The sequence below is a fragment of the Dermacentor albipictus genome, chromosome 9 (genome assembly GCF_038994185.2).
Source record: "Dermacentor albipictus isolate Rhodes 1998 colony chromosome 9, USDA_Dalb.pri_finalv2, whole genome shotgun sequence".
NCBI classification, from domain to species: Eukaryota; Metazoa; Arthropoda; class Arachnida; order Ixodida; family Ixodidae; genus Dermacentor; species Dermacentor albipictus.
In genome coordinates, this window is record NC_091829.1 from 124,305,553 (window position 1) to 124,325,957 (window position 20,405).

General features: G+C 43.8%; 1 protein-coding gene across 2 annotated transcripts in view; it reads right to left on the reverse strand.

Annotated features, from left to right (window-relative positions):
* The window catches only part of Dph2 (Diphthamide biosynthesis 2), a 78,326-nt gene that overhangs the window by 19,258 nt on the left and 38,663 nt on the right, over positions 1-20,405 (reverse strand). Inside the window, exons 5-6 of one of the 2 annotated variants that reach the window (XM_070525355.1) lie at positions 15,677-15,865; positions 2,419-2,586 (exon numbers count right to left, since the gene is read on the reverse strand). In XM_070525355.1, coding sequence (XP_070381456.1) covers positions 2,474-2,586; positions 15,677-15,865 — 302 coding nt within the window. In that variant the 3' untranslated portion in view covers positions 2,419-2,473. Of the gene's footprint in view, positions 1-2,418; positions 2,587-15,676; positions 15,866-20,405 lie in introns of those variants that run through there. The other variant, XM_065452557.2, reaches the window with a different exon arrangement.

The following is a 20,405-nucleotide window of genomic DNA, read 5'->3' on the forward strand; positions in this document are numbered from 1 at the left end:
GGTGGCAAAGTTTCCTGAAGCTATCCCTTTGAAGGATTCAAGCTCTGTCGAGATAGTTGATGCTCTGTTGTCAACTTCTGTGAGGATTCGCTTTGTGGCTGGAATTCAGGCTGACCAGGGGACAGTCTTTACAGATGCCTTAACAATGATGAAGAGGTTTGGGGAGCGGCTGATGCACAGCTCCATGTATCATGCACAGTCAACCAATGTTGAGAAATTGCACTCGGTACTTAAGAGAGCATTGCATGCATTGTGCCAAGAGGACAAAGAGGACTGGGAGGGTTGTTTACCTGCAACACTGTTTGCATTGAGGTCAGTTCCACACAAAGCAACAGGGTTCACCCTAGCAGAGGTGGTGTATGGCCGAACCCTTTGTTTGCCTCTCAGAATGCTGTGAGAAATGTGGGAACAAATGGAAGACAGCCACATGGTAGTGAGCTACGCATTGAAGTTGCTGGACCACATAAGTGTCTCGCATGAGCTGGTGGAGAAAAACCGAAAGGATGCGAGAGAAAGCGTGAAGGTGTAGTACGTCAGGAACGCACCTATTTGAAATTTCAGGGTAGGTGGCAGCCATGATCCTACAGGCCTCGCGGAAAAACAAACAAGTACAGTGCGAAGGGCCTGTCGAGATTACGCACGAGATCTTGGAGACAAATTACACCCTAAAAATTCCAGGAAAGAATAAAGTGAGCATTTACCACTGCAATTTAATGGAGCCCTATGTCAGAAGGGAGGAGATTGTGAATGCAGTACTCATTCCAATTTTGGACATCCAGACAGGTGCGAAGTGCACTGCAGGTGACATCGGATCTGTCAGTAAACCGGTAAGCTCACAACACAATGAAGTAAGAGACCTTCGAGAGCTTGATGAGTTTCGCCAGTGTTTCAGTGGCCAGCCAAGAAGGTCAAACTTCATCACTCATGGTGTTGTGCTAGCAGCGTGAGATGAGCCAGTCAGGTCAAAACTGTATCCGGTCTCACCTCACCAGCGAGAAATATTGGAGGCAGAAACAAAATGAATGTTCGAACTTGGGGTAACTGAGCCTATGGACAGTGATTACACTTGTACCATGATTCTCATAGAAACGAGTGGGAAAGAACCTCATCCATGCGCAGAATATAGGAAATTGAATGCGGTCACGAAGGAATAAGTTTACTCCATAACAAACATAGAGGAGCAGGTAGAACATGCAAGCGGCACAAAGTACATTTCCACACTTGACTTGCTTTACTGGCAGGTACCCATGTCAGAAAGCGCCAGCCGTGATGTGGTCTTTATTTCCTCTATTGGTACCTTTTGACCACTGATGCTAAATTTTGGTTTTAAGAACACACTGTTCAGCTTTTCGAAGCACATGGACATTGTTCTCCAAGACACGCAAGGCTATGCTATCCCGTATTTCGATGATGCAGTGATCTTCTCGAACAGCTGGGATGAGCACATATTGAACAGAAGAACTGTACCAACACATTTGCGGGACGAGGGTCTCATGATAAAGGCTGAAAAGTGCACCTTTGGGTGCTCGCAGGTTACCTATCTTGGGCGTGTCATGGGTCAATAAATGCGGTGGCCCTCCGAACTAATGTTAGGACCTATCGCTAACTTTCCTCAACTGCAAACAAGAACAGGTGTCAGGACATGTCCTCAGATTGTGGGGTATTACCAGCGGTACATCACCAATTACTTTGATATCGAGCCCACTGACAGATGTGCTCCGAAAAGGAGAGCCCGAACAGGCTTGCTGGGATGAGGTGAAAGAAAGAGCGTTTCAGGACCTAAAAAGCGTTCTAATCTCACGACCCGTGCTTCAAACCCCCAACTATTCTAAAGAGTTCGTTGTGCAGTGTGACACCGGTGACAAAATGTTGGGAGTAGTTCTTAGTCATATAGGTGGAGACGGGGAGGAGCACCTAGCACGTTATGCTAGCCACAAGTTAACCAAATGAGAAGAGGCCTACAGTGCCTCAGAGAATGAATGTGCCTGCCCAGTTTGGGTAGCCCAGAAGTTTTCTTTCTATTTGTACAGAGTGAAGTTCACTTTCAAAACAGACCACAGGCTCCAAGAAATGTCTCATAAGAACCGATGCTTGCTCTGGTAGGGCCTAGTTCTCCAGGAATATAATTTCACCAACAGGTTAAAAAAAAAAAAAGAAAGGCAGGATGAATGGAAACACTGATGGGTTCAGTAGATCATTTTAATAAACTGAGGTTTCACATGCACTACTTTGTTAGTAATGTGCATGACATGTTAGTCTGAAGTTTCTCTAATCATTGTAGCCTCAATTTTTTTTCTTGTTTTTGTACTAGTACAGTTCTTTTTATTTTGCTTTCAATGTTTGCACCAACAAGCTGTGGCTCTGTCTGCTTTAGATGAGGTAACGTACGCTGTTTGGAAGGGCGGCTGAACCTCTCCAGTCAAAGTTCAAAACGAGAAAGTTGAATTTAAGAATTTAGTATGAGCCTGGTGGGTCAAGGGCAAAGGCTTGCACTAACATGTGGGGCAGCGTGCTGTTGCTTCGTTTGATTTGATGTTTGTTCTCCAGAAGGGGGGGACCTGGGAGTTCGCCTATGAAGATCAGCGCCTGTGGAAAATGTGAATATTCGTTGTTATTCTGCTTCTTCACACGCTCTCAATTATTTTTTCTTCTTTCTTCAATAATTAGCATTATTTTAACTTATGTATCCAATTTCCTGTTATAGATAATCAACTTGCCAAATTATTATTATTATTGTTCACATGACTGTACTTCTTTGCTGTCTTTGTATAATAACCCTATTTATGTAATCATAGGAGGTCCCCTGGCACGTCCTGCTGTAATACTATTACCATGTAGCTCCAATATGACTGTTCCAATAAACTTGACTTGACTGGCGGCAATCAAACAAACTGCTCTCATAACTAAAGAACTAGAAGCCAATGTACTTCCTTGTCTGATCTGTACTGTCTCCTTGCCATTCACCTTCAGGTGCTGCAAGTACGAGGGTTTACCAACTAGTCTGCGGACAATTATCTGCAAAGTGTAGTATAGTGTCGCCCCCTGTCAGATCTATGTGTCATCGCACATGTATGTTTTGTAGTTGTTTAGCTAGATGGCGCACCCCCCTTCTGTCATGTGATGAACATTGGACCAATCCGGAGGTGTCATCTGGCGTGTGAAGCCTTTTTAAGAATTAACGGCCGTGACTCGGCCGAGTCTTCGTTCCGGTATTCATCGGGAGCAGTTCGCTTTGAGTCTCCTTCACTGTGCCGGCGTTAGCCGCGTGTTCACTGGTAGGGGCCCCCCGCTTGCCTGCCGCTGCCGACACAACACAAAGCAATAAAGTGTATTCAACCACACTTTATACACTATGTGCAGGCATCCACAATGAGTATGTCACAGCAGTTATATATTCTTCACAAGAAAAAAAAAATCAACGAATGCCATCCATGTAAAATGTGCAAGGTTCATCTGATAGACAGTGGCCTTGACTTCAATATCATAGTGAAATGAGTGATTATGCATGCATGCACGTGGAAACTTATTGCCTTCATCATAAACATAACTGATCGGAAAGTTACAAAGATAGAGTATAATAAATTATGCCACAAGAGCATCTGAAGCCACAGGCACAAGAATTAGACATACCCATGTACAGACATCATCATCATCATCATCATCATCATCAGCCTGGTTACGCCCACTGCAGGGCAAAGGCCTCTCCCATATTTCTCCAACAACCCCGGTCATGTACTAATTGTGGCCATGCCGTCCCTGCAAATTTCTTAATCTCATCCGCCCACCTAACTTTCTGCCGTCCCCTGCTACACTTCCCTTCCCTTGGAATCCAGTCCGTAACCCTTAATGACCATCGGTTATCTTCCCTCCTCATTACATGTCCTGCCCATGCCCATTTCTTTTTCTTGATTTCAACTAAGATGTCATTAACTCGCGTTTGTTCCCTCACCCAATCTGCTCTTTTCTTATCCCTTAACGTTACACCTATCATTCTTCTTTCCATAGCTCGTTGCGTCGTCCTCAATTTGAGTAGAACCCTTTTCATAAGCCTCCAGGTTTCTGCCCCGTAGGTGAGTACAGACATGCCAACCTCAAAAGTTGAAAAATACTACAACAGAAACCGAAGATTACTAAAATCCGTGGGAATAAAAAGTTGTTACTCGTAATAATAACTGTTTATTTTTTAAAATTTGGAGCGTGCACTTTGCAGGAATGATGTCAACAAGCATGCTGTTTTATACTCACAGCAAGAACGATCTGTGCCACAGACAAATGGCATAGGTTATAAAGTGCATTCATTAAGCATTAACGCAACAGTGGCCAAGTATTTGGTTGCTTTTATATGCTTGTTGAATGCGTGTGTGGTGTTGCTGTAAGTAGGGGCCAAATAATTCAGCAGGTTCTAAAAACCAGGCTGAGAAATCTGTCAAGGAATGTTTCGTATCCTCTTGAAATAATTTCACCCCACAGCATAGTACCGTAAAGTTATAGATGTCAATACGACAAGCATAAATGAGCTCTAAAAATCAGATACTATGTCGTGATAAATTTGTAAAATTTAGCAGGTGTGCGTGTGCTGCCCATCATTCCCGTGGCAGATGAAGAATCACAATGTTGGGGTTACGCTGTATACCAGCGTTTGGACGAGCAAGCAAAAACAAAGAGAGCAAAGTGGTGCGCGACCAAGGACTCTGAGCTCGTGACCACGCAACCTGCCTTGCAGTGTTCTAAAATGAAATAAAAGGCATCTTGCAATACTGGCAACGAGGGAATGAGACCCTGCGAAGCAAGTTTCCCTTGAAGACAATGCCTAAAGGCAAGATACCAGAATCTGTGCCCGGCACCAGCTGGTCGTCATGGGTAGAGTGCCTCCAGTTCTACTATGAAGCCAACCACGTCGTTGAATCTTCGAAGATGCGAGCGGTTCTCCTCACGCTATGCGGTTAGGAGACCTACAAGATGCTGAGGGCCTGGTTGCACCACGGAAACCTTCTGAGGTGAATTTGGTGGACATCAAGTTAATGAGGCAGGCACTTCGATCCCTGGCTTTCTGAATTACTCGGACGATATTGCTCTCAGAAATGAGATCAGCTTGCTAATGAATCCGTCAAAGACTATGTGACAGCTCTGCGAACTTTTGCAACATAAACTCCCCGATAGTGGGTCCTAATACGTTGGGCGGAAGTACAATCTCAAGCAGGGAGTACAAGGCTTCCCTTGGAAATAGGATGTCTATTTCTTCAAGGTCCTCACAGGCTCCAAAATGGAGTATTGTTTGAAGGGTGTTACAACAAGATTAAGCAATGAAAAGGAGCAAGGAAGCTTGTTTCATATAAATTCACCATTATGGAAATGGGAGCTATACAATAGCTAGCCATTGATTTGACAACGCATGCTTTCGGGATATATGTATTTTTCTTATGCTCATGTCCCATAAAGGCTTTTCCTGACTAAAAAAAAAAAAATCCAGAAAGCACACATTGTCAACCCAATGGCAAAACCCTAACATACGGCAAACTATATACAAAGCTAGTTAATTGAAAATATTGTCTTAAGACCTCGCATATGACGTATTATGAAGCTGAAAATATTTATAAAAATCTATCGACGTGGCCACGTCATCTCGTTATTGCTGCTTCCAACGACACGTCGTTGGGCCCGCCGATGCGTTGTAGACTCGACGTCACTGTGTCCGACGTTCGCTCCGCGGTTGGCCTGGTCAGGGGGTCAAGAGGGTGGAGTGACCTAGGCGCCTGAATCGGCCGGTCAACTCTGCAAGTTGTGGATCGTAGCCGCAGGAAATCCAGGAAGTGGCACCATCAGCCTGTAGCTGCGGCTTCCGATGGGAGGTTCACTCAGCTCGCGGGTTGTGGCCACGGCAGCTTAAGAACTGCTTCCACTGGGTTGCCGCCGTCTCAGCGAACCACCTGTCCTGTTCAGCCTCCAGCCCCTTCTCCTTGCCTTTGTCCCAAAGCCTAGCTGGGCCGCTCTTTTTGACTATGTGTCCCTTCTCCCATTGGCCACGTAGCTGCAGGTGCACTTTTGCGCTTCTTCTTCTGCTTTCATATTGTATTCTTTTTATTCGTACGCTCTTATTTTCTATCTTATTTTTTCTTTATTTCTGCCACCGACTCCTCGTGTCTTCTTGTTTTCTTATCTTCTGCTTTTTTTTCTTCCTTTATTGGCTCATGACAGTAGTACAGTCTGTCATTGTTAGAACGGATCCAGATACAACAAACTTTTGGATATAACGGACCATATTTCAGCCTTAGTTTCTTCTGCCTATTTTATTAATGCAACGAAGTTTGCTCTTAACAGACCTCGCTACAACGGATTATCGGTCTAATGGATGAAATTAGCAGCAATTCTTTTCAAAATCGGGCGTATAAGACATCCTTTCACCATGTCGACAAAGGCTGACAACTGATTCGTGAGGGTCAGCCAAAGATCATGGCTCAATATTGTGTGTGAGGGAGGAAGGCAGGGCGGAAATGCACTGTCTTCTTTCATGCGCGTAGCATTGGGGGGGGGGGGGAGAGAGAGAGAGGTGGGTTCTATGGTGGCTGCTGCTTACGGCGCGGCCACCGTACCTTGAAAGCGATCCGATCTGCAATGTGGACAAAGTGCTCCCTCGCGTGGTTGCCGTATTTTAACGCGATAGCGTTAAGGAGCTCGTGTCGCAGAAAAGCTGGTGTCGTCGGCGTCGGTGTCGGCGTTGACCGTGAGCGATAAATCACGGCAGGCACTCCATAAATAAAAAGCAACTTCCAAGATGGGCTGGGTGGGAATCGAACCAGGGTCTCCGGAGTGTGAGACGGAGACGCTACCACTCAGCCACGATTTCGATGCTTCCAAAAGGTACAAACGCGCCTCTAGTGAATGCGGTGTTGCCTTCGAAACGAGCCGTGGAAAGTTATACTGTGGTGTATATCGGTAATTATGAACATGTAACTTACAGAAGTCGCAATTACACGAGTAGCGAAGTGCGTTTCGCTGCATTTCTTCTGCGCCTTCCGCACACGGAGAGCCATCTTGCGGCAAACACAGAAGACCCCCTCCTCTCCATGTACGGCGCTGCCCCGACAGATGGCGCGCCACGCGCGCATTGGAGCTGTCGCGGCTCGGACTCTCTCCCCTGACAACGCTTCGCCTTGCTCCCTCTGTAGAATCAAGCGTCCTTCCTTTCTTTAGATCACTATCTCTCTGCCCGTGCCGATCACAGCGTTTGGCTGGCGTGCATCATTTCCCCCTCCGGGATACCGAGTTCTTTGGTTCGCTCCGCTTGCTCAGGCGCACGTTTCGTTGCTGCGCCGAACGCCGCGTTGCTCGACCATATGGCTCGACGCTCACCGCGTCTGATGCGGGGCGCCTCGTAAGTAATGGCTGCCCTGTAGCCCATTGTCTTACACCCATTGGCGGGTCGACGGGAACGCTATCGCGTTCCACTCTTGAAGGCGAAGCTTAAGCGTCCTCCAATTTTTGGAAGCAATCTGCAATGTGGACAAAGTGTGCACCCATGTGGGCCTCATATTCAAAGCAATCCGCAATGTGGACAAAGCGCATCCCGTTCCGGTAGCTTCATATGCGCTGTGCTTTCAATGTTTTGTTCGCGTTATAAGCGAGAGACAGCACGAAGGTCAATTTACTCGCTGCTGCTGTAAGGCTTATCTTGCTTAATTTGCTATCGCAATTGATGCTTCACCTTTCAGGTGAAACCGACTTGTTTGTTAGTTTTTTACTTTGGACGCTCATCGCTCACTCTTTGCAACAAAGTTGTTAGACGTCGCAACGAAAGTTTTGGAAGTGAGGATACAGTGAACCCTCATTAAACCGTAGTTGGCTGGAGCTCAGAAAAAGTACAGTAGAACCTTGTTAATTATAAGTCCGTCGGACCGTGAAAAATGATGGAATTAACCGGGTTTTCGAATTATCAAAAATGGATGAAAAACGAGAAATAAACATATGAAATGTGGCTGAATCAACACTGCACCTTTATTTTGCCTGAAAAACGGTCACTTGAAGTACCGTATTTTCACTAATGTAAGGCGACTGGAATGTTAGTCGACCCCCCTCCCCCCCATATCGCGTGACAGAAAAAAAAAGAGAGAGAAAAAAGGAGAGCACATTTGAGGGTGCATTTGATAACGAAAATTTATTAGTAGCTGACATGGTCACTGGACTACTCAGCTTCACTAGTGCTGCCATCCTCATCGTTGCTACGGTCCCACAGCGCGTCGTTGTCCCGCATAATTTCATATTTGGCAAACGACCGCACCACGACATCAAGCGCCGCCATTCTGAGGGTGCTGCCACAAATGGAACAGCGGCATTTCCATCAACTATCGACACCCCCTCATGAGTGCTGTGTGCACTGTAAAACTCTCAAAAATGTTGAAAAACCCTTCTGAAAAGCCAACAAACACGCGGGATAGCGAAAATCTACGGGTAGGGCCATAGAGCAAACAAAATTCAAACTACGTTGTAGCTCCCGTTGGTCTCCCTTTTTTGGCGGTGCTATGTTTTGGTTTCGATTGTAAGTCGACCCCCCCCCCACTCCAGATTTTCAAATTTAAAAAAAGTGTTCGACTTACAGTCGTGTAAATATGGTAGTCATCGATGCGTGACTGCTTGGCGCGGTAGTTAGCCGCACCGTTGGCTGCGTCCTCCAGTCTGCTTACAGTGCGCAGCAATTCACTGTTACCGCCATGGATCACGGAGGCACCGAAAAATCACGGAGGCCATGGTTTAAACTGACGGATTATCCGGATATGGGCATGCTGGCTGTTCAAATTATCCGGCAAAATTTGCATGCAAACTGTTGGGACTGTCGAAAACCTTCGAATTACGCGGGATTTCGAATAAGCTGAGTTCGAATTAACGAGGTTTTACTTACGTACTAAATGGTAGTACTGCTTAACCGAAGTGCAAGATTGCCCACTTATCTGTCAAAAACGGAACTACGAGAAAGTGCGATGAAAAGGCAGAAATCATGCAGTATTTATTCACTTCACGTGACAAAAGCGTGTTATTTTCATCTGATGCTTCAGTGGGCTAGCAGCGATGACGACGGCCTTAAACTCACTCAAGCTACGAGCCAGCTTTTTCGCCAGCCCCCTCTTCTCAGTAAACACCAGCATGAGGCTGACGTAACGCACAAAATGTGCCACTGCCGAGCCTGAATCACCCCTGCTGTCGCTTTCCGTGTCGTCCTCACCACTGCCGTTAGGCGACACTTCGGAAATAACACAGGCAACGATGGCGAAAAGTTGAACCTCACAGCCGACATATTTTCACAGTCGTAGCAGCATTGCCTATTAACTTCTTCGCATTTCCAAATGCCACACACCATAGTCAACGGTCAGTGGCGTAGCCAGAAATTTCGTTTGTGGGGGGCTCACTTTGCAGCTCGGCCTCCCCTTATGATTTAGTCGAAGGATAAAAAAGAATATATATATATGTATATATATATATATATATATATATATATATATATATATATATATATATATATATATATATATATATATATATATATATATATATCTGTCATTTAACAACCTTGTTTACATTTTCGTACATATGCAACGACCAGGGCAAAATCTCAATGACGCTTTCCTTTGTTAGAATGTATTGAGCAGGAGCAGTTGTCACCGGTTATGTATTGCGAGTAATTGCTCGGAAATTATAGTTGCAACAGAGAGCCCATATAAAAAGCAGGAGTTCTGCAAAATATACGAGGGCGAGTCAGATGAAAGTGAGCCAATGCGAATATATGACAAACGGGGTACTTTATTTAAAGTAGTCACCATGAGTATTTAGACACTTGTCCTACTAACCAGTCGCGTGATTCCCGTCTCATAAAACTCCTTGAGTTTCTGCCTCAAAAATCTGTAAATGACTACACGTCATCTTCCGACACGAGTGTGGTTCCCTTGAGCAGTTTTTACAAATTTTACCAAATGTGGAAGACGCAAGGCAACAGGTCTGGGCTGCCTGAGCGATGTTGCAGCGTTTCCCACTTGAACTTTGCCAGTTTTGTATCAACAACATCAGCGACGTGGGAACGGGCAATGTGGTGAAGCAAGATGTTCCCAATGCTCAATTTTCCACGTCGTTTGTTCTTGATGGCGACACGCAGCCGATACGACCGTTCAGAATATCTGAAACGATTTAGAGTTTCTCCAGGTTTAGAAAATTCGATCAATAATGGCCCCTAACGATCTAAAAAGAAGTCAACACTTTTCCGGCAGAAATGACGGCCTTTGTTTTCCTTGGGAATGGTGAATTCAAATGTTTCCACTGTAAGCTTTGCCGTAGTGTTTCAGGCTAGCAGTAGCGGCACCACGAGTCACCGCCGGTCACAATCGCAGACAAAAAGTCGTCACCCTCATCTGGGGTTCTTTGACGTGCACCTAAATCTAAGTACACCAGTGTTTTCGCATTTGGCCTCCATCGAAATGCAGCCGCCGTGACCGGGATTCGATCCCGCGAACTCGTGCTCAGCAGCCCAACACAATAGCCACTGAGCAACCACGGCCTTTTCAATTGTGTTGGGGGTAATTGCACGGTGGCTTTGGTCCGGCCATGGATCTTCTTTGTAACTTTCATGTCTTTCTGTGTACAGTTGGCTACAACGCTTCGCACTAGCCAATGAAACGCAATGTTCAACGTATACGGCAGCCATACGGCGAATTATTTCTTTTTGGGAAACATCTTCATTTGCCAAAAACCTCACGACACCAAGCTGTTCAACTTTTGGAGTGTCCAATATGCCACGCAATCATGTTCAACCCAGTGTATGAGGGCATTAAAGAATATTTAGCCTCGCCTCTGCATGTCACTTGTAAATGAGATGCGTATGTGCTACGCGCATGCCTCGAAAATAATTAACCGAACCATTACTGCGCGGGGTGAAGATACAGCTTGATACAGGGCAAAAAAATTGTTACTGGAAACAAAGTTAACTGCGCATATATACAAAACCTCGCAACAAGATATTTAAATATACGTATAAGTCTCCAATAAATCTACGTACCTAAGAAAACGTCACTATATATAATGCGTCAAACAAGGTAAATAAACAGGTTGCGCAACCACAGATTCACAGATCACACCTCCCCCCTTCCTCAACTCCCAAAATATATCGCGTTCGACGGAAGGCGGCGCGCTTCCTCCCCGCTTTTCTCCCTTGCGCACACAAGACTCATCGTCGGCTCACCCCTCCCCCTTCCCCCCCCCCCACGCTTTCATTTGCACATAGAGCATGCGGCGCGTGGTCACGATGTTATCGCCCTTGGCCTTTATTTATACGGAACATGCGGGCAACAGCAAGAATGCGCCTGGAGTCATCATATAGCTGCCATCGCAATAATATAATAGTATCCGGCAACTGAAGCGTCCCATGGCCCATTACTTTCCGCAAAAGAAGTAACAAAATCGAACTTTCACCATGCGACAATTCGCTGCGCCGCAACAATGTCTTCTTTTTTTTCTTTTATCGGGTGGGGGGCGGTGAAATAGAATAACGCAAAGGAACGCATGTTGGCTACAATCGAATGCCTACTTTGGGCACCTAGTGTGGCTACCGAAGGAATATCGAAGAAAACGTGTGACGCTTGGTCCACAGAAAACCGTACGCACACTGCTCGGTATCCTACACCAGCGAGACAAAATTTTCTGGAGAGGTTGCGGTCAAGGAAACGCATTGCAATCCGTCGAGTCCCCGCAGTGCTGGCGGCGAGCGACTATGCATTGTTTCTTTTTCTCGTCTGCTAGCCAGAAAGCGTCTAACACACTGCCAGGCGAAAATGCAGTAGGACAGAGAAAAAGGGACGCGCATCCATGTGCGTAGCGCGGTTGTCGATGCAGCACGAGAAAAACGCATGCGCTTTGGCTGGATTGGCAGCTCGCCGGTTACGAGAACAAAAGAAAAAAAGAAGACGAAGGGGCTCAATGTATCCTCGCGAATAAAAGTCTAGGTAGAAAAATAAATAAGAACTTAGTTACAATGGTGGATTTAGTGTCTTGACATGGATGCTTTGGCGCAGGTGGGAAAAAAAATCTTCATTTCTTTTCTGTGACCGGACGGCACAAATGAACCACCACAACGCTTTGTCTCATCGGACCTCGCTGCGTGCTTTGTCAACTTGTCTGATAGTATGTTGATTTGGCTTGTCTCGTTGTATGGCCCGATGTACGACTTTAGAAAAGTCGATGCACCTTTGGCGTCAAATGTTTACAACAGCATTAAACCCACAAAGTTCTGTAATTGAAAATCTAAAGCACGACTTCGGAAATGTCAATGCACATTTCGCATCAAAATGTTATGAGAACTTTATACCCACAAAGTTTCAGAATTTAAATCCAAGCGCTCCGTAGATTCCACGGCCTCCGCGAGATGCCGAGACGAGCCAGCTCGCCTTTAAAACACCCTTGAAATTGTGTGATCGGTGGGGCTCCTTGCGTTACGATATGCGACTCCCGATGCATGGGCATTGCCGCGAAATACAGCCTGATTTCGCAATGTTCGCTCTTAAATGTCTTTTCGAGCGTGAATTAAGGACATTTTAGACAAAATTGAGCATGATTTCCGGCGCCGGGAGTTGTTTTGGTCGGCGGCACATAACAGCACGAAAAAATTTCGGGGGGGGGCTGAAGCCCCATAAGCCCCCCCCTTGGCTACGCCCCTGTCAACGGTAGATCCCTCTCGCGTGCCAGCACCGACTTCTTCGTGCCACGTTCGACGACATGAACGATGTCTAATTTTTCTTCAATACTGAGCATCCGGTTTCTGTCCTAGCTTGCCCGAAACCACAACGCGGGCCACAATGCTCTGACTCTGGGGCACAGCACCAAAGTGATGTTGATGTGGCTTCACCCTTCCAAGCACCCTCTGCGTTTACGCTTGGAGGTCATTAAAATCTACGAGGCTCATTTGCTCTGTCGGGCCGACGTACCGTCATGATTTTGTGACGAAAAGTGGAAACACTATGTGTTAACCGATACATATGCGATAAGCTGGTATGGTTTATGCGGATACAAAACGCATTATGTTCTGTGGCCACTGGGTCGATAATTTCATTTTACTACTTTTAAAACGAAACTACTGTTTAAGTGGATACAGTTTAACAAGGTTTTACTGTATCACAGACTTTGGATAAAATGGACGTTCCATTGCAACGAAAGTCGACTGTAGTTGAAGAATGCGGCAAGAGGTCTTTTGCAACGATGACCCAGGCTGGCTGGTGGCACAGGCGTCACGAGGATCATATATACGTTGATTGAAAATGCAGTTCAAGAATCAGCCTATTATTCTTGTCTAGGGAATGACTCACTCGAAGACAACCGTTTCACTACTACAAGACCCCTACTCAGTACAGGTGTCGAGCGTCCAACAGAAGATGCACCCACGGCTTTTGACCTGTCTCCCAATGCATGCGCAGATTTGCGCACTGAAACTGGGATACCCGAAAGAATGCAGCAATCAGAACAGTCGCAAGCCGCTTCCAACTGTATACCATACAGTCACTATGGTCGTGTTCTGAAGGCACCAGAGTGATTACGCATTTGAATATGTCAACATAAAATTGACTGAGATGTGTTGAGGGTTCACTAGAGGGGGGAAGTATTAAGGAAGTATATATGTAATATTGTAAGGAAGTATTATAGCTGTAATATATAAAAAAGGCAACCGAAATGATTTGGGCGATTTGGACGTTAATGAATTTATCCAAATTCATTAACAAGTATGAACTGCTTACTGCACATCAATATGGTTTCACCAAAAATAAATCAACTGAACTGGCACTTCTTGCACAGAAAGAATTTATACTTGAACAGCTTGAAAAGAAGTGTATGGTACTTAGCATATTTGTCGATTTTTCAAAGGCTTTCCACTTGGTGGATCGTAACATATTATTGCAAAAATTAGATGAATATGGAGTTCGCGGTAAGGCTTTGCAACTAATACGGTTGTATTTATCCCAGAGAAAGCAAGTGGTTCAGCTAACTAGTTCCTTTTCTGCAATTAAATCTATCCAAACTGGTGTGGCACAAGGTAGCATACTAGGACCTCTCCTCTTTAATTTGTACCTTAATGAGATTGTAAACATAAATCCTGATGTAAGATTTATTATTTATGCAGATGACGCTACTATGTTCTTTTCAGGAAAGAATACCTCTGAAATGATATCCCCATGTAGCAAAACCTTGACCGCACTAGGAAAATGGGAAATATCAAACTCTATGCGTATAAATGAACAGAAAACTAAGGCAGTCATTTTCCGACGAATTAACAAAATCATTCTGCCATACCAACCCATAGTATTGAACTTCCGCAACACAGATATTGTAGAGAGTTTCAAATGTCTGGGCGTAATTTTCTCTTGCCATATGTTCTGGGATGATCATATAAACTAACAACAAAAATAGCCCCAATCATCGGTATGATAGGCCGATTAAAACATCAGCTATAACCACAAACTAAATTGCTTCTTTATAACTCCCTTTTTTTTTCTCACTTCACTACTGCCAACTCATATGGGGAACCTCAGTGCCCTCTAGCCTGCAACACATTCATCTTTTGCAGAAGAAATACCTTCGTCATGTTTACAATGCACCTTACCGATCCCACACAGCTCAACTTTCTCACAATTCTAGAATAATTAGTATACACAGCTTATATAAGTACCGACTGAGCGTGAAGTTTAAAACAGAAATAAGACATAACCTCAATAGTTTACAATTTCTTGCAAATACTCATCTTACTACCGGACAACAGCATTTATCCTACACATTACCCTCTCTTTTGAACGCCTACAAATTAGATAACTTTGATTTATTTTCTAGTTTTTACCAGAATCTTCGCCTTATGCTTGATTCCGGATACTTCCTTTCGCAGTGACTTCATGTTATTCTATGGTTTGTATTGTAATTAGAATCTGTTTCTGTTCGACCCTGTGCTTGCCAAAATAAACAGACCAGGGGTTGTGGGCTCATCAAGCTGCCTGCGAGCAGCTTTTTTCCCTCTGCCCTCCCTTCTAACATGTATGACGGCAAAAGAAACATTATTATTATTATTATCATATCAACGTTTGGATGAGCGAGCGAAGACGAAGAGAGCGAAATGGCACGACCAAGGACTCTTAGTTGATGACCACACAGCCTCCCTTGCAGCATTCTAAAACGCAATAAAAGGCATTTGACAATAGATTTTCTCTAGTAATATTTAAGAAAAACTCTATGGTAGACATGGTCTATAGTCGTCACTCCAGAAGACAGCCGAGGCACTACTGAAGTTTTGAGTTTGAGTGGCCTATTGAACTATGATTCTCCCGGGTGTTCCCGACCACCTCTATTTTTTTTTCTTGCGCGTTTGCTTTATTTCTATGGTATTCTTTCCATTGTACTTATTCCCCTCACCCTTCCCTCTGTGTATGATAGCAAACCAGAAGCTCCTCTTCCAGTTAATCTCCCTGCTTTTCCCATCTCATTTCTCTCTCTCTCTGGTTAGACGAAAGGTGGTCTCCTTGCCATGTGCACAGCACCATAATATCTGGCACATGCAACTTAGTTAGAACTATGTGTTTTACGCGCCGCACTTGTTCACTCAAAATGCTCGAACCTGTTCAGAACCACCCACCAGTGACAAACACACTGAAAGGAAAGACAGCTATACCTGCAGCAGCAATGTGGAGCCCGGGCACAGCGACTGTGGCCTCTTTAGCCACGAGTGCACCGTGGGCGGTGCTGCCCTCGTCCTTCGTGTTGTCCTCAATGCCGAGGCTTCTTATCTTGCCAGTGATCAGGGAGACGTCGTGCTTTGGCTGTGAGGATTGCTCTGTGAGCTCCAAGTACAGCTCACCACCTGCCGATGGGAAGGAAAGACAAGAGACGTGGTTGCCACGCATATACAGTGGACATTTGGTGACACGATTCTGATATGGATTCGTAAAGCTGCTCTGCTACTGTGCATCGTCTTACAGCAGCAAATAGACACTAAATACTGACGCATGCTGGGTAATGGGTGAAGCCATTGAAGCATAAATAAGACAAACATGAAGGGCAAAAGACCGGACACGATGACCGCTACCCATTCAAAGACATCAGGAAGGTGGCAGGCAGGCACAACATAGCTGTGGTTCTTTTAGGTGCTGTAAAAACTCACTGTTATGCGAAAACAGAAAGCATGGATGCCAGAGGAAGCAAGCCAGGTCAAATGGGAAATGCACACCAGGCACAGTTTACTTTATACCACTGTTTATTTATTTATTTATACATACTTTCAAGGCTCTAAGGCACTACAGAAAGGAGTGGTACATAACAAAGCAAAGTAATATACAGACAATGGTATAAAGGAAAACGTTAAGCGATAGTGTGGTAGACTGCTGTTTTGAATGAAGATGTATCTGTGATCTGAATGATGGAAGCAGGCAGGTGGCTCCAGTTGACACTTGTGCGGGATAAAAAAAGAATCATGATACTTGTTCGTTCGGCAGGAGGGGATGGCAACTTTATATCTGTGGTCAGAACGGGATGAAACGTAGAAAGGTGGGGTGATAAGTTGATCCTTGAGCACGTGGTTAGAGTGATAAACCTTGTGGAATAGGCAAAGGTGAGCACATTTGCGATGTAATGAAAGATCTGGCAGATTGAGGGTTCTTTTCATATACGTTACACTGGATTGGCAGGAATAGTTGGATAAAATAAAGCGAACTGCTTGATTTTGAAGCACTTCAAGGTTTATGGTTAGTGATGCTTGGTTGTTATCCCAAATGGCAGGTGTGTATTCTAGTTTTTAGCGAACTAGGGTTTGGTAGAGTGTCAATTTTACCAAAGTACAACGGTAGAAAAGTTACGATGAAGATATTCTAACATGCAATTAGCATTAGCAGTAATATAATTAGTATGCATATCCCATGAGAGATCATTAGTTATGTGAAGACCAAGATATTTGTGAAGGTAACGAATGCTAATAAAGTGTCACTAAGTACATATCTGCACTGATTGCCATTGCTGGCTGTACGTGATATGTGCATTGATTTACACTTGCTAGTATTACGTTTCATGAGCCATTTATTAGACCAGAGTGATACATTGTAAAGATCCCCTGGCAGTTTATCTTGATCACCAGGGTTAGTGACCGTTCGGTATACTACATCATCGTCTGCACACAGATTAATTGATGATGATGTTACGCAGGTAGGGAGATCAGGTAAAAAACAATTAGCATACTTAGTCCCATCCTTCATAAATGCACATCCTAACACGATCACTATCGCGCAAAACTTCAGATCATTAAACTGCTTTAAAAGTGCCATGAAAAAATATTTGCTTTCCCTTTCTGATTGACATTGTGCTAATTGGTTTTTTGTGTGTCTTATGTACAATTATTTTAAGTGCGTTTCATTTTGTGCTTGTATATATATATATGTGTGTGTGTGTGTGTGTGTGTGTGTGTGTGTGTGTGTGTGTGTGTGTGTGTGTGTGTGTGTGTGTGTGTATATGTGTATATATATATATGTATATATATATATATATATGTATATATATATATATTATGTATACAGTTTTTTTGTGCTTATATTACTCTGTTGATCCTAAACGGTTTCTGCTTAGAAAGTTGTATAGTTATTGTTGTATTTAATGCACGTATGTTTGCAATGTATGCTATGTACGTCTAATCCACGCTATTGATATGTGTGTATACTATCTGTATGTTATATGCTACCACACTGTTGAGCAATGTATGGGTGACAGGGCCTTAGTCAGGCAGACAATGTACTGCCTTTAGCCTTGCCATCCAAGACCTTCACTGTGTCTGAATCAATGCTGAATAAAAAAAAAATATAAATCAAGAAAAGTGAAGGCCCCAAGACGTAGCCTTGTGGCACTTTGGATGTAACTGTTGACAAAGCAAATGAATAGTTATTGGTTGTGACATATTGAGTTTGAGTAGAAAAAAACTCCTTAATCGAAGACAACACATTTGGGTCAATATTAAGCTGATTAAGTTTATGGATAAGTAGGTTGTGACGTACGGTGTCAAAAGCTTTGGCAAAATCTAAAAAAATACAGTCAATATCGAATCCTTGATCTAAGGCGGCGAACAAATCGTTAGTGAAATAAAGAAGTTGAGTATGGCATGAAAAAGTTTTTCTAAAACCATGTTGAGATGGATGGAAGAACGAGTTGCTTTCCAGAAAATCGATGAGGTGAGAATATATTATGTGTTCTAAGAGTTTGCATGGAAAGCTAGTTAATGAGATGGGTCGGTAGTTCTCGGGACGGGACAACCTGCATTACCTGATTCATGGACTGGAACAACCCTCGCAATTTTCCAGTCCGTAAGCGATGAGTGCTGTACTGACTGAGTAAACAGTTTAGATAGAATAACAGATGAAAATAATGCCGTACATCTTAACATTTTTGAATTAGTAAGCTCAGGAACTGCAGAAGATGAGATCTTTTGATTATAAATCAAACGGGTAATACCAACTCAATCAAGTATTATGGGATCCATAGCACAAAACAAAGAATGAGGAATATTCGGTAAATCGGCAAGGTTATTATCACAAAAAAATGAGGTAGACACTTCATTTAACACAGTGCAACACTGGTTTTCATCAACATCACTGCCATCAACATGAACTAAATGAATAGAGTCAGTTTCTTGTTGTGAACAATGCACCAGAATTTACGTGGGTTCATTAGTAAGAGGGATGGCAGTGTGACATTAAAATAGGTTTTTTTAGCATTGCTAGCAGCATAAATGTACTCGGCTTCTACACGATGGTAAGCATCCCAGCGATTGGCAAGATTGGTATGTTTGGCACGACAGAAAATATGTTTCTTTTTGTTGCATAGTCACTTAAGGGAATTGTTGAATCAAGGTGAGCGCGAGTTATAAGGAATTTGCTTTTGAAGTATATACCGGTTAATCAAGTGGAGAAATTTATTTTTGTAGAGCTACCAGTTTTCTTCGTCAGAGCGTTCATCAAATTTATTAAGGTAGTCACTGGTAAACATTTCCAGTTGACCGGTAATTGAGGGTATGTCAGCGTGGTTATAGTCAACAATAATTTTAGATCACTTCTTGGAAGATACATGCATTTTCAACGTGAAATTAATGATCAAGTGATCACTTACACCCTGGAGTAAATCAGTTTAGAAACAATGTCAGGCACAGTGGTGTAAATAAGGTCCAGGATGTTAGATGATGTAGAAGTTGTATGAGTGGGTTCATGTACTAACTGTGACAAGTTAAAGTCTGAACAGATATTCAGAAATTGTGCATCCTCGGAAGAGCTTTTTGCCAGGGCACGGAACACGAAATCACTTCTCCACAAAATACTAGGAAAATTAAAGTCCCCCAGAATAAACAAAGGTGACGCAGGGCACCGAACAGTTAGATTGTTTAGAACATCATGTAAATCATCGCAGAAAGATTTTGGTGCTGTTGGGGGTCTATAGCAAGCGTGGGTGGGCCTACATAGGTCAAATTAGATGGTGTGTTAATCGCCAACATGATCGCCTTGTGTATTATTCTGTACATTTTCTTTTTTCGTCTTCTAGGGGACTGTAACAGATAAGTTGTCAATGTACTGCCCATGGTAACCGGTCTTCTGTTCTTTGTGCTTGTTTTATTTGTGCTACAATGGCTTCACCAAGTACCAGCCAACTTGCCCAAGAACAGCTTACCATGAGTTACCCTTTTAGGTTGTGTCTGGTTAACCGCCTAGAGACCTTCTAAAAATATTGTGATTAGCTTTTTGAGTGAAGCTGCTAGTAGTGCCTGTGACACGTCTTTCACTGGCTGTGTTGTAATGCTGCATTATGTTAAACAAGCATGAACTAGCCTGACAACATGTCCTCCCCATGTCAGTTTTATGCAATGAGACATCTCATTCGCAGAGAAAATCTTGATTGAACAGGATGCACATTTTTTGTGTGAATTAAATGGCCCGCTATGACTGAGTTTGTTCTTCTGTGCAACGCACCACTGTGGTTTGGGTGACATACTAAACTCACCCTGACAATGATCGAGAAGGCCTCCCTAGACAGGGTTTTACAAGTTCCAGTGTACAACCAACATTTCCAAAGGGACCTGGAGCAGGATCCACTTTTGTGGCCTCTATAGAGAGATGTCTCATTCACTGACAGCTTTAAAAATTTACATTGCAATTGACGCAGGCTCATCGACAGGCTAGTATACCCCAAAGACTGCACTCTTTTATTTCTTTTGTTTGCTAATGATGATGTATGGGTTTTTTTTTTGGCGCCAGGGCCACGTATGGCCAAAGAGCGCCATGTCTGTGCTAATGGGTTTGCAGTGTACTTATGATTACTATGAAGTTGGTGTGACATGGCTGTAAAGGGGCCTTAAAATATACGCACTAAAGTGCGTA